Genomic DNA, 12,602 nt, shown 5'->3' with positions numbered 1-12,602 from the left:
TGGAGGGACGCTGCCGCCCACTCTCCTCCAATGAGAGCGTGGGGGTGACCTCCCAGAGCTTAGAGCCCACCCTGAGACTGCCTGTGTGACCACTGCCGCTGGGGAGCGAGTTAATGGCTGTAGGCCAGGCCCAGCCCTCACCCAGGGACACAGATGGGGTCTGTGTGGAGCCAGGAGTCTGCATAGTGACGTGTGTGGCTCTGCACCCCACGTGCCCATTATCAGCGCTGGGGAGCAGCCCTCACTGCAGGGGCCTCTGAGATGCTGAATCGCGAGCACACTGAAACAGGCTGCGGACAAACAAGTTGGTGGGAGGGGGTGCTGCAGACAGCTTCAGTCACAGGAGCGGAAGGAGCTGGGTTTGGACCCCCCCAGGCTGTCCATCTGTCTCTCCGTCCATTCATCTGTATCTCTGTCCATTCTTCTCTCTCTTTCTGTCTCTGTGCATCGAGCCACTTCTCTCCCTGTCTACCTCTCGGTACAACCACCTCTATCTATCCCCCTCCCTACCCCTGCCCTGTTCACTTTCTGCTTCCCTCAGTTGTGAGGGAGGGGGGAGGATTACACTCCCAAGCCCCCGTCACCTGCCCTCCTGGCCCACCACTCCCAGGCAGAGAGGAAATCTTTGTAACTTGAGTATAATTCGCTTTTTAATCAGAACGTGTGTAAATGACAGAACACCACCACCGTGTGCAGATGGTGGCCACAGAACGCGCATCAAGTTCTTTGTGCCCGAGGGAGGGAGGGAGGCAGGCAGGACGGGGCTGTGGTTGGTGCCCCCGCCCCTCCGTCCTGTGGCGACGGTCGCCGCCGGACCGCCTGCACACGGCTCTTGAACGGTCAGCAGCAATAATACTGGGTAAGTCCTTCCTCGCGTAGAACATCTGAATTCATTCATTGAAGGTATCAAAAATATACCCTGTAAACCAAGACATCTGCCTTTCCTTCCCACCGCTGCAGCGACGATGTGTGAAAAACAGTCCAGTTGCTCAGAGCGGCTGCTGCCCCAGGCCACACCCGGCCCTTACGCCTGCCTTGGTTTCCAGCAGTCCCATGGCCAGGGCAGCCCATGTGGCAGGACGAGTGTGCTGGGGGCTGGACAGGGCCTGTGTCTGTCCAGAGCACTAAGCAGGATGGGGGGACGCAGGGGCTGCTAGCTCAGTTTAGACTTTGGTTCCAAATGCATTAGGGGGGGAGGCGGTGTGGCCTGGGAGGTGCGTGGTCGTCCTGCTTTGGGTCCCTGGCCGTGGGGTGTGGCCACCACCTGCCTGCTGTGCCCTCCCCTCCCCTCCCGAGCACCAGGTAAACATCCCCTGAGTAAGGTCTGCACAGGGCTAGCCCGGGGCGGGAGTCTTAGTTAAGGCTTTAGACAGGCAAGGATGCTGGCTCTGGACAGACGAACAGACTCAGGGGCTCCTTCCTTAGCAAGGGGAGTTGGCATCCGCCTGGCTCCTCACCCTGCTGCTTGCTGGACCCTGGCACTGCTCCCTGGAGTCACTCGCTGTCGGAGAGCGTCTCATACTGTGAGCAGAGCAGAGGCTTGGGCTCCTCGTCCCAGGCATGATGGGGGCCGGCCAGGGACCCGCTGCCCACGGGGAGGCCAGGTGGTGGTGGAGAGGCCATGACACCTGCCTGCAGCCTCATGATCAGGGGGTTGTAGGGAAACGGCGTGGAGCCTGTAGGGGAAATGGCCAGAGGCCCTGTAAGCCAGGCAGCCCCCAGAAATGGGCTATTCCATTTGGAGTCTCTGTACCTCCACCACCCCCACCCCTAATCAAGCCCCCACATCCTTTGCCTGGACGGTAGCAGTAACCCGCCTCACTGTTCTGCTCTTGGGGCTATTTCCCAGCAGCCAAGGGATCTTTCAAACTGACCTTGGCTCATGAGCTTCTCTGCTTTAATCCCTCAGGGGCTCCTCACTGCTTGTAAGAAACCCAGGATTCCCTATCCCCCATCCTTCATCTTGGCCCTCATCACTTCCAGGATCTTCTAACCTCTAACGTGAGGGGCCAGAGACTGGCTTCCTGGAACAGCTCCGATCACACACTATACTGCCCCCTCCCCACCCCTGTGGATGCCCACCTGCAGATGAGGGCCGGTCCTCCCACACCCGGTTGGTGAGTGGCGTCCGGCGGTTGCAGTCCCCCTCCGAGTGCACAGATGAGACGGAGGGGGGCCGGTCCCCAGATGCCAGCCCCGGGGCCGGGGACTTGGCTTTCCGACTGCTGGGTCTGCCGGAGGTCTTGGTCTTCCCACCAGCACCACCTGCAGGAGGACAAGTGGGAGGGCCGCATTGGACCAAGAAGACAGCACAGGGTTGGGATTGGGGTGGGAGCGCCTCCACAGAGGGAGAACAGCAGGGTGACTCTCTGAGTGGCTCGGTGTATCCCCACCCCAGACAGGCTAGGCTTAGGACATGAAGGAGGTCAACCAGATGGCCAGACCCAGCTGCGAGCCTACAGTTTGGAGGAGAGTTTCCATAGGAAGCAAACTAGTGGGGAGAGGGGGCTGGACTGTTCAGAGTTCCTGAGGCTGCCAGCCACCTAGGGCTGCCCCAATGAGGGAAGCCACGGTCCTCACTGGTGGCCAGACTGCAGTGGGGCTGGGAGGTTGTAGGCCCTCTGCCGGGAAGCCTGGGTGCCAATTAAGAGTCTAGAAACTTCCTAGAGCCTCCACATCCAGGTACCCTACTCAGACGTGGAGCATGGACAGGTGCCCTGGGGCAGAGAGGAAGGGAGCTGGCTCCTCAGCACAGGCTCCTTCGAGGGACTCCTGGCCTAAGTCTATCACTAGGCCCAGGGGTGTCCACAGGGACCAGTGGGTCGTCCCGCGAGGAGATGGCAGGCAGGCTGGGACGTTGGGGCGTCTCAGGCACCTCTGTCCAGCAGGGAGGGGGGCTCAGCAGCAGGCTAGTGGTTTTAGAAAAGCAGCAGCACTTTGGAGCCCAGTGGGGGGCAGCTTTGGATTAGCAAACTCCAGAAGGCAGAGACGCACAACCACAAAGTCACAAGCTCCATAGCTGGGGTGAGAGGGTGAGAGGCAGACGCGGGAGCACGGATTAAGGACCCTGGAGGGGTGCGGCGCAGTCTGCAGACCTGGCGAGGCGAGCGAGTGGTCACTCCGTCCGTCAGCAGTGGTTATGGGGAGAGCAGCGGGCAGGCTGGCACTGGCAGTCAGAGGGTTAAAAGCGTTGGCACTGAGCGGCGGGTGGTCTTCCCACTGCTCGTATTTACCCATGAGAGCCTTCCTAATTATTGCCTCCAGCCCCATGTTGGTGCTGGCGTGCTCCTGCACCGCCTGGCTTCTACAGGTCATTAGGCCTGGGAGAGAGACGGACAGACAGACAGACACACAGGGCCGAGGGCAGACCAAGGAGGAGGGGGAGACACGGGAAGGGGGGAGAGAAATACACGTGAGCACATTTCGGCACAGCGTCCCGTCTCTGTCCTCTCCCCAGCCCCTTTATGGCTTCCTGTGGGAGGGAGGGGGCATGAGTGGAGGGTCCCCTCTGACTTGGGAAGCCCCTGGGAGGGGGGTTGGGGAGGTTACATGGGCCCCCCAGCCTCATTCCAGCTCTGCCCTCTGGGGAGTCAGAAGCCTCCTTGCCCCCAACCCCAGCTGAGACTGATTTTGTTGAAATTCTAAGTGGCCTTAGAAACGGAGAGGGGTGGCGGGGTGGGGAAGATGTGCTGGGGATGCTGCAGGGCAGGCTGTCCTGTCTGGGGAAAGAAGGGGTTGCTGGGAATTGGCTTATGCCAGAGGTAGGTGCTGGGGGTCCACCTTGGTTCCTCAGGGCTGGCAGGGGCTCAGGGAGGGGATGTGACCATAGGTCTGTGCTCCCACACCTGAGGCCCTCAGCCCCCTGCCTACCACCCCAGCCGGGCCTCACACTCCACCCGCCTGCCTCTCCCCTCCCAGCGACCCACAGAGAGAGAGCGGTGCAAAGACGTGGGGAGGGCACAGCCATGCAGTTACCGTGCGTGCGTGCGTGCGTGCGTGCGTGCGAGGACAGGGCGGAGCTCAGAGACGACCCAGCCCGCCCACACCGCCCAGGACAAAGTGGTCGAAGCAACAGACTGGTCGCCAACGGGTCCTTCCAGAAACCACGACTCAATCATTTTTAAGCCTTGTCTGTTTACCAGATTTTCTTGTTTCTTGGGGCTGGAGGACCGTGCTGGGGGACTGTGGCAAACCCCAGATGGGCATCTCTTTAAATGTCAGCATTTTTGGGAAACCAGACTTTGCTGTCAAAGACTGCGACGAAGCTCAAGCCATTTCTGCCTGCAGATTAGCAATGTTTTTTGTGACATTTCTGCTCTGAGTGACTTGTACAAATACAAACTGGTCAAAACCGAGTACTTCTGACCGCAAGCTTGAGCTGACGGCTAAAAGCAACTCCAGAAGTTCTAAAAGCACGTTTCTATGGTGATTGTTTGCCGTCTAGATTTTCCTCTTTTTAGTTCCAAACTCATCTGCAGCCACAGATGCTCGGTCTACCTTCCTAGCTGTGTTTGTGCCACGTTTCATTAGCTAGCTTGTAAAGAAAAAAAGCCCGTTCATCAAGAAACAGTAAAATTTCCAGAAGGGGCTGGTAAGCACGAGGAAAACGTATTTCCGGTCCTACGCATTAAGAAAACACCACTACTACCAGCTCCCGTTGAGTCAACCCCAACTCGTGGCGACCCCGTGTGTGTCACAGAACTGCGTTCCATATATAGGTCGATATTTTGGAAGTAGATTGCCAGGCTTTTCTTCCAAGGTGCCTCTAGGTGGGCTTGAACCTCCAACCTTTCAGTTAGCAGTGAGAACATTAACTGTCCGCAGCACACAGGGACTCCCAAGAAAACACTAGAAAGTGGAAATAATGAGGCAAGGAGTCCAGGGCCTGGTTGTTCTCATTGGAGGAAAGTTGTAGCAATCACTGGGGTCATCACAAAGCTGGGCAGTAAACTCAAACATCTCCATTTGTAAAAGACAAAACCTGAAACAAGGACCAGAGTCTGGAAAAAAATCTGCTGCCTAAACTGCTAGAAAGAAAAAAACTGTAGCTTACAAGTTATAGCACACACCTAACCCCACCCTTCCGCAATGTTCTGTGTACACACACACCTGTGTGTCTACTACCTAGGTCAAAATTTAGAACGTTCTAGAAACATTCACTTTCACTTATCTGGTTGTTTCAACCAAGCTGTCTCCTGCCCATTGCCTGGGCTGCATCTAGAGACTCCAGAAGACTGACGCCGCCCAGTCTGGGCCCCATGCACCCCTGCCTAGAGCAAGGACCCTCACTGGAGGCACTGATGGCCTTGAATAACATCTAACTGGATCACCCTGGTGTCCTGTGATCACCCAGTTCCCGGGGCAGGCCAGCAAGACCCCATGCTCACTCTCACCACAGAGGTCCAACAGCTCTGTAAACAATCCGGCCCCTCAGCCCACCAGGCCCCCTCAGTCAGACGCAACAAGACGCTTCTTCAACACCCCACCCCCATTGCTCTCCTAGAGGCAACAGAAGTTTAGTGGGGGTCCAACCCTACAGTCCCCCAAGTCCAAAATACCTACAAGTCTGGTTTTCACTTAAAAAAACGCACGTGGTTTTACACCTGCCTCTGTAACACTCCTGCAGTTCATCTGGGGAAAAGTAAGCTTCCCCCAGTATCTGGGTCTGGATTCCCAAGGACAAGGGCACTTCATCTACGATAACAGGCCTTGTGGATCCTGGGGCTCCCTGCCCAGATGCTCAACCCTCATCAGAGTGGCTGAGCAAACGCAGCAGAAGACATTTTCAGAGTCATGTGATTAGCTCTGGATCACAGGCGCGGGGGGCCTCGTGATTTCTCTCCAGAGACGTCTACCGTGCAACCTTCCTGTCCAGTGAGCAGCCTCTGTGACTGCCTGCCCACTGCAAGCCTATTCAGATAACAATGGGGGACCAGACGAGAATGGGGGGGACCAGAGGAAAATGGGGGAGACCAGATGAGGGGACCATATGAGAACGGGGGAACCAGAGGAGAATGGAGGACCACACGAGAATGGGGGGGCAAACAACACAAGAATGGGGGGACCAGAGGAGAACGAGGGGACCACATCAGAACGGGGGGGGAACCAGAGCAGAATGGGGGTGCGAACGACAAGAATGGGAGGTGAGCTAGGTGAGAACGAGGGGGACCACGTAAGAACGGGGAGGGGGAGGGGGACCAGAGGAGAGTGGGGGGTGAGCTAAATGAGAACGAGGGTATGAACAACAGACACTCCTGTCCCCGTGGCTCTTCTGGGAACTCCCAGGGCCACACACCCTGAGCCTCCTCCTAGGTCCCGCGCACCCAGCCCAGTCCTCCAAGTGGCAGAGGCCACACACCGTGAGCCGCCTCCTAGTTCCCGTGCTCCCAGCCCAGTCCCCCATGTGGCAGAGGCCACACGCCCTGAGCCTCCTCCTAGGTCCCAAGTACCCCGCCTGGTCCTCCAAGTGGCAGAGGCCACATACCCTGGGCCTTCTCCTAGGTCCCGAGCACCCAACCCAGTCCCCCGAGTGGCAGCGCCGGAGTGGGGGTGGGCACAGGGGTGGGCAGGTTACCTGATCCGCTGATGGCTGGCATGTTGAAGATCTCCGTGCCTGGCTGGCCCATATCTAGAGAGGACAACAAGGTGAGTGAGACCCATGGGTCCTGGGAACTCTCCTGCCCCGTGAGGTCTAGGCCAGGTACCCCATCACCTGGGTTCTTGTTCCCGCAGGAGGTCTGGCCCAGGGCCTGCAGTTCAGCACTGCTAACTGGCTTGGGGTGGTGGACACTGCTGCCCACTGCCCATGCTCAGCAAGGCCCTGGAGGCCAGGAGCCTGCCCAGTGCCCACCTGCTCGACTGCAACCCCCAGCACCCCAGTAACGATGCTTCCCGAGGGTACGGACTGCGAGAGTGTTCACCCACTCCCCACCCTCTCATTTGTACTTCTGAGGACCTACTATGCGCCAGGCTCGGGCCCGGGAACCGAGTGCAGCATGATGCCGTGTGTACACGAAGCCTTGACAAGGCCCGCCCGGGACTCAGCACAGACCTGTGCCCTCCACTGGGCCCTACCGAGCACCTGCCTTACGCCAGGCACTATTCTAGACACCACATTCTGTGCCAGCGAGTGCCTAGAAGGAGTGGCAAATACCCACAGCCCTCCCGGGGACCCTCGAATGCAAGGCCAAGGCCAGGGAATAGGTAGTGTGCCCTTGGGGTGTTTGTGGCTTCTGCACCCCAAGGCAGGCCCGGCCTGGCATGGCCATGCTCTCAGGGGACAGGCGGCCCTTACTATATTCTGGGTCATTCCGGCTATGGGTGTTGAGCTTCTTGTTGATCTCTTGATTCTTGGATCTGACCATGGCGGAGTTGCTCTCGGTCAGCTTGCTGAAGAAGGCCGGTGGCTGGCTGGTGTTGCCTGGAGACTTGGAGCCCATCCTGTGGCAAGGAGCAGATACCCCAGGTCAGCTCATTCAGTGCTGAGCTTGCATGCCCTTGGTGATGGGGAGCTCACCACCTGATTGCTTAGCTGTTTGGAATTCGACATCTCCCACCCATCCCTGCACCCCGTTATCTCTCAGTAAACCAGGTCTCTTGAAACTTTCTCTATAGGTCACACGCCTTAAGCTTGAGATATCTCTGGAAACACCCAGCTGCCCTGGAGAGCCATCCCTGTGTGTCTGCTCCAGTCCAACCCTCTGATGAGGCTACGATCACACCCTGCCCCAAGGCTGGCAGCCTGGCTTCTTTCTCTGTCTCCACAATGCCTGACCCTAGTTGGGACCAGCAGTTAACTCGTTATTTCCCAGGCCGTCAACAGATGCTAGCGTGAGGGGTCAGTCTGTGCAGATACCCCAGCCTATGCCTCAGAGGGCTGCGCCACCAGGTTGGAAGAGCTTGCCAAGCAGGCCTGGAGTCACCCCACTTGCCCTGAGGCCCTTGCTGACCTCCCCATGGTGGGTCAGAGCTGAGACCAGAGCCCCCGGGAGGAAGGAGTGCCCTGTGGTACCTGGGCTCCGTCTGCTCCCCATCCCGGTACAGCAGCGGGTACACGGCACCCCGAGGGTGCCCAGGCTCGGCCATGCCCTCTGGCGGGGACACGGGCTCGATGCCATCCTTGCCACTGCCCAGGGCTGAGGTCTTGCTGGGCTCTGGAGACCTGGGTAGAAAGGAGGGTCCCGGCTGGGTCAGCGCTCTGTCCCAAAGGGGCGTTCCCACCCAGCCCTGCGGCACTTAGAGCCAGCACTGGCCCACGTGTTCTCTAAGGCACCATGTTGTAAAAATGTCGTTTCTATAGCAAGTTCTTCTGTTTTTACCCACGGACCCTAGAAAAGCTGGCAGCTACAGCACACCGAGCCCTGCTTTAGGCCCTTCAGCATCCCCCAAGCCAGGGTCCCGCTGCTCCCGGAGTGCCCTGCTGGCTCCCATTCCACGCCCCACTCGTGGTGTGCCCACTGCCTAGAACGCCTGCCTCTCCCCACTGTGCCGGTAACCCTGTGGTGGGACTGTGTATGTGAATGTGTGGATAAGTGTGAGAATGTGTATAGATATGGGTGAGCATATGTGTGTGCACGAAGCATGAGTGTATGTATGTACACGTGGGTGTGGGTGTATCTGGGTGTGTGTCTAAGCCTGATGTATGTGTTTCTGCATGTGTGTGTGTACGTATGGCTGTGCGTATGTACAACAGGTGTGAGTGTATAAGCATGTATATGTGAGCATGGGTGTACGTGTGAGCACGTATGCATGTGGTTGAGTACAGTTACCTGTGAGTGTCCACGTGAGCATGTGTACATTTCTGTGTAAATATATATACAATAGGTGTGAGTGTGCACTTGAGCGGGAGTATGTATCAGTGAGTATACATACAAATGTGGGTGTATATGTGTGACTGTGTACATGTGGGTGAGTGTACATACACACAGGTGTGAGTCCACATGAACATGTGCCTACTTGGGTGTATACGAGTGTGCGTGTGTGCATATGAGAATGTGTACGTGAGTGTGTGCACATGTGGGTGTATATACACGTGTGTGTGAGTATACGTACACACGAGTGCAGGCTGCTCTCCACAGCTCACAGCTCTGGCTCGAGCCCCAGTCCTACCCCTGTGGATGCACCCATGTGAGTGTGCTAACGCACTTCTCCAGGCCTCTATTTCCTTATCTGTAAAATGGGGACTTGTGTGTCACCCATGCTCCTGGGTGGTGAGAACCCGAGTCCGTATATGTCAGGTATGCAGACCTGAACCTGGAGCCTGGGAGTGTGGCACACTTGCAAGGTACAATTGCCCAGGTGTGACTGTGGCCAGGCTCCCTCACACCGAGCCTCGTTCCTCATCTGGCCGAGGCACCTGACTGCCAGCCTGCGAGGTGACCCCCACCCCACCAAGCTCACCTCTTTCCCCCTTCACTGTGTGGGGAGCCCCGTGCCGGGGCGCTATGGTCGGGAGGCGGGAGGTAGAGGTCACTGGGGGCACGGCGGAGGTCCAGGACAGGACAGCTGGCTCCAGGGAAGGAGTAGAGCGGGGCGGGGAGCGGGGTGCTGAGCTGCTGTGGGTGGTGCCGTGTGTAGTCCTGGGTGATGACCTCCTGCAGGCAAGGGGTGGGGGTCAGGGGGCTGCACCTTCTCCACTGGCCTACCCTCCAGCCTCCATGTCCCTGTGGCCAGAGGTCTCAATCTGGTGGTCCCAGAGGGATCAGATTTGACTGGCCAGTGTTAAAATTAACAATACACAAAATAAAAAATCTGAGACCAACAAGGCCACAGTATCCTGAAGACCTGTACTCAGGACTGTCAAGCCCCCAGCTGGGGGAGAAGCAGCCACACCACTGAAGACTGAGACCCTGGGATCCCTGGAATGTCCCCTGCCCCAGCTTGTTCCTCAGGTCTCCCCACAGGGACTCAGCTACCCCCTGGACCTAACACCCCCCCACCCCCAAGCCTGGTCCTGCCCGAGGTGCAAAGACAACAAGGAGGGCAGAGAAGGGGTAGTTACACTGATGTGCTGGGCCAGGGTGACTACCCGCTGGTGACCTTTGACCCCTGGGGCGGCCGGGGGCAGTGGGCTGGACGAGGGCTGGCTCTCAGGCAGTTGCCGCAGGTGTGGGAGGTGGGCCACCTCACCGCTGAGCTTCATGGGGCCTGTGGGCACAATGAGCAGATCAGCGGGCCAGGATAGCGGAGACGGGGGCCACCTGCCTGGGCCTGCTGTCAACCCAAGCGCCCCCTCTTCTGTGTGGCCCGGAAATGCCTCCCCTCTGCGCCTCAGCCTCCCCTCCCTGCCTCAACCTCCTCTCTACGCCCCAGCCTCTCCTCTGTTCCTCAGCTTCCCCTCCCTGCCTCAGCCTCCCCTCCCTGCCTCAACCTCCTCTCTACACCTCAGCCTCTCCTCTGTTCCTCAGCTTTCCCTCTATCCCTCAGCCTCCCCTCTGCACCTCAGCCTCCCCTCTGTGTCAGTGGACAACGACTGCTATCCCACCCCCAGGTGCTGGTTTGCTGGGGATGTGGGTGGGCCGCACCTGGCTGCTTGTGCCGCAGCTCGCCCTCCAGGTGGCTCTTGTCAGCCCCCTCGGGGTGCTTGGGGAGCCCTTTGTCGTGTGCCAGGCCAGGTGGGCTCACGGGACTGACAGGCTCCACCCCATCGGGGCTGTAGCTGCCGCCGCTGCTGCCGCCATGGTAACCTGCACAGGGCGGGGGCAGTCAGGACCAGGCTGGTGTCCCGGGGCTGCTGACCTCTCCCAGCCCCCACACTGGCTGGTCAGGAAAGGGGAGACCCAAGCTGAGGTGGGGTGGGCAGATGGAGGGGACCAGACCAGGGTGGGTAGGCAGCCAGAGAGGAGTGACAGAGGAGTGGTCGAAAGAGAGAGAGAAAGACCAAGGTAGAGGAACTGAGAGAGGCAGGAAAGGAGGAGCCGAGAGGGACAGACAGTGCACCAGGGAGAGGGAGAGAGAGGGAAGGCAGGGGCAGGGTAGCAGGTAGCTGGCAGGGTGAAGGCCAGGTGGGCTGGTCAGGTGAGGCTCGGGCCCCGACAGTCCTCCTGGGGCCACAGCCTTGGCAGCCCCTGGCCCGACAAGAGGGGCGTCAGGAAGGGGAGGCCGAGCGTGGGGTCCTCCCTCCTCCCAGGGGCCAAAGGCCGGGGCCGGAGCAGCCCAGAGACCCACCTGCGGCAAGGGACTCCCAGCCCCTCCCTGAAGGATGGGGGCTCCCTCCCCAACCCCTGGCACCGTCTGCTTCAGCTTCTCCACATCGAGCTCGACTGACACACAGCAGCAGGCAGAACCCTCGCCCTCAGCAGCCCACTCCCGCTCCCCAAACGAAGGCGCAGAGGGGCAGGTGGAGGCGCGGTCGGCGTTAAAATCACAGATCCACTCATTAACGGAAAAAAATGAAAATCCAAAAAAAAACAACAATAATCATGGTCAAACAACGTGCGAATGACGGGTCGCCCTCCGTCGGGGCGGCGGCGGCTGGAGGGACTGTCAGAGCGTGCAGTCGGCAGCAGCGGCGGCAGGTTGAAAAACAAAATACCGAAACCAACAAAAAACGGGGAAAAATAAAAAGCAGAGATCTGGCAGGATCTTTAGACCACAAGACGCGGCGGGCGGGCGGGCGGGCGGGCGGCGGGCCGGAAGTCTTACCATCGCGAGGGGAGACGATGGCCAGCGAACCTCCTTCTCGCGGCCCCTTATCGTGGGCAATTTGACGCATGATTATCGCGTCTATGAAGGTGGCCGCTGTCAGGGTGGTCTTACCCAGAGAACGGAGTTCCAATTCCTGGATGGAAAAGGGTTTACTTTGAGTCTTTTCCCGGGGCGGGTCTGTGGCCGAGGCGGGCAGCGCCGGCTGGTCCAGGCTGGCGTGGTGGGCAGCGAGGCTCTTCGCCGGGGCGCGGGCGATGGCCGCGTGGCTGGGGCCGGGGGGTGGCAGAGGCCGGGGCTCGGAGGCCTTGCTGGGGGAGGAGGCGGGTTCGAGTGCGGCGCGGGCAGGGGGCTTGGCGAGGAAGGCGTGGCTGGCGTCAGTGCGGAGCCGCTCGGGCCGGGCTGCCCTCGGGGTCTCTTTGGGCAGCAGAACAGGCTCCATGAGGGTGGGGTAGACCCCATCGAGGGTGCCACCCAGCGGGCAGTGCGTGGCGGGTGGGAATGTGGCGGCCGGGCGGACAGGAGAGGAGGTGGAGGTGGACCTGGGAGGGAGAAAACGGGTCAGGCGGCTGAGGGAGCCACACTCAGGGGTTCATGTGCACCCGGGCGCAGTCACTCCTTCACTCCAGCACCCTCAGTGAGTCTCGACATCCCTGGGTAACAGCCATACTCTCCGCTGTTCCCCGAGTTAATCGCCCTCTGACTTCGACCTGCAAGCCTCTGGGGCATGGCCTCGCCCACCTCGTTCATTCATTCTAAAAACGTTTACTGAGCACTTACTATGTGCCAGACACTGCTTTAAACAATTAGACGACTGCAAATGAGCCAAACCAAAGTTCCTGCCCTCATGGAACTTACAACCCAGGTAAGGAGACAGACTATAACCATGTTCGTAATCGATAAGAAACCTATCAGAGGGCAGGAACCAAACTCAGTCGCTTGATGGGAGAGAGAACGGC

General features: G+C 59.1%; 1 protein-coding gene across 34 annotated transcripts in view; it reads right to left on the bottom strand.

Moving 5' to 3' along the window:
* Positions 1–632: 632 nt before the first annotated feature.
* NCOR2 (nuclear receptor corepressor 2) overlaps positions 633–12,602 on the bottom strand; it is a 205,291-nt gene continuing 193,321 nt past the window's right edge. For 20 of the 34 annotated variants that reach the window (XM_064272061.1, XM_064272057.1, XM_064272063.1 and 17 more), the window contains 10 exons: positions 11,644–12,185; positions 10,524–10,685; positions 10,001–10,146; positions 9,400–9,593; positions 8,012–8,161; positions 7,295–7,440; positions 6,575–6,628; positions 3,096–3,320; positions 2,083–2,265; positions 633–1,676 (listed from right to left, as the gene is read on the bottom strand). In XM_064272061.1, coding sequence (XP_064128131.1) covers positions 1,495–1,676; positions 2,083–2,265; positions 3,096–3,320; positions 6,575–6,628; positions 7,295–7,440; positions 8,012–8,161; positions 9,400–9,593; positions 10,001–10,146; positions 10,524–10,685; positions 11,644–12,185 — 1,984 coding nt within the window. In that variant the 3' untranslated portion in view covers positions 633–1,494. The other 14 variants (XM_064272072.1, XM_064272080.1, XM_064272083.1 and 11 more) reach the window with 6 other exon arrangements.

This window comes from Loxodonta africana, chromosome 19 (genome assembly GCF_030014295.1).
Source record: "Loxodonta africana isolate mLoxAfr1 chromosome 19, mLoxAfr1.hap2, whole genome shotgun sequence".
Classification (NCBI taxonomy): Eukaryota; Metazoa; Chordata; class Mammalia; order Proboscidea; family Elephantidae; genus Loxodonta; species Loxodonta africana.
This window is presented reverse-complemented; position numbering and strand designations above follow the sequence as displayed.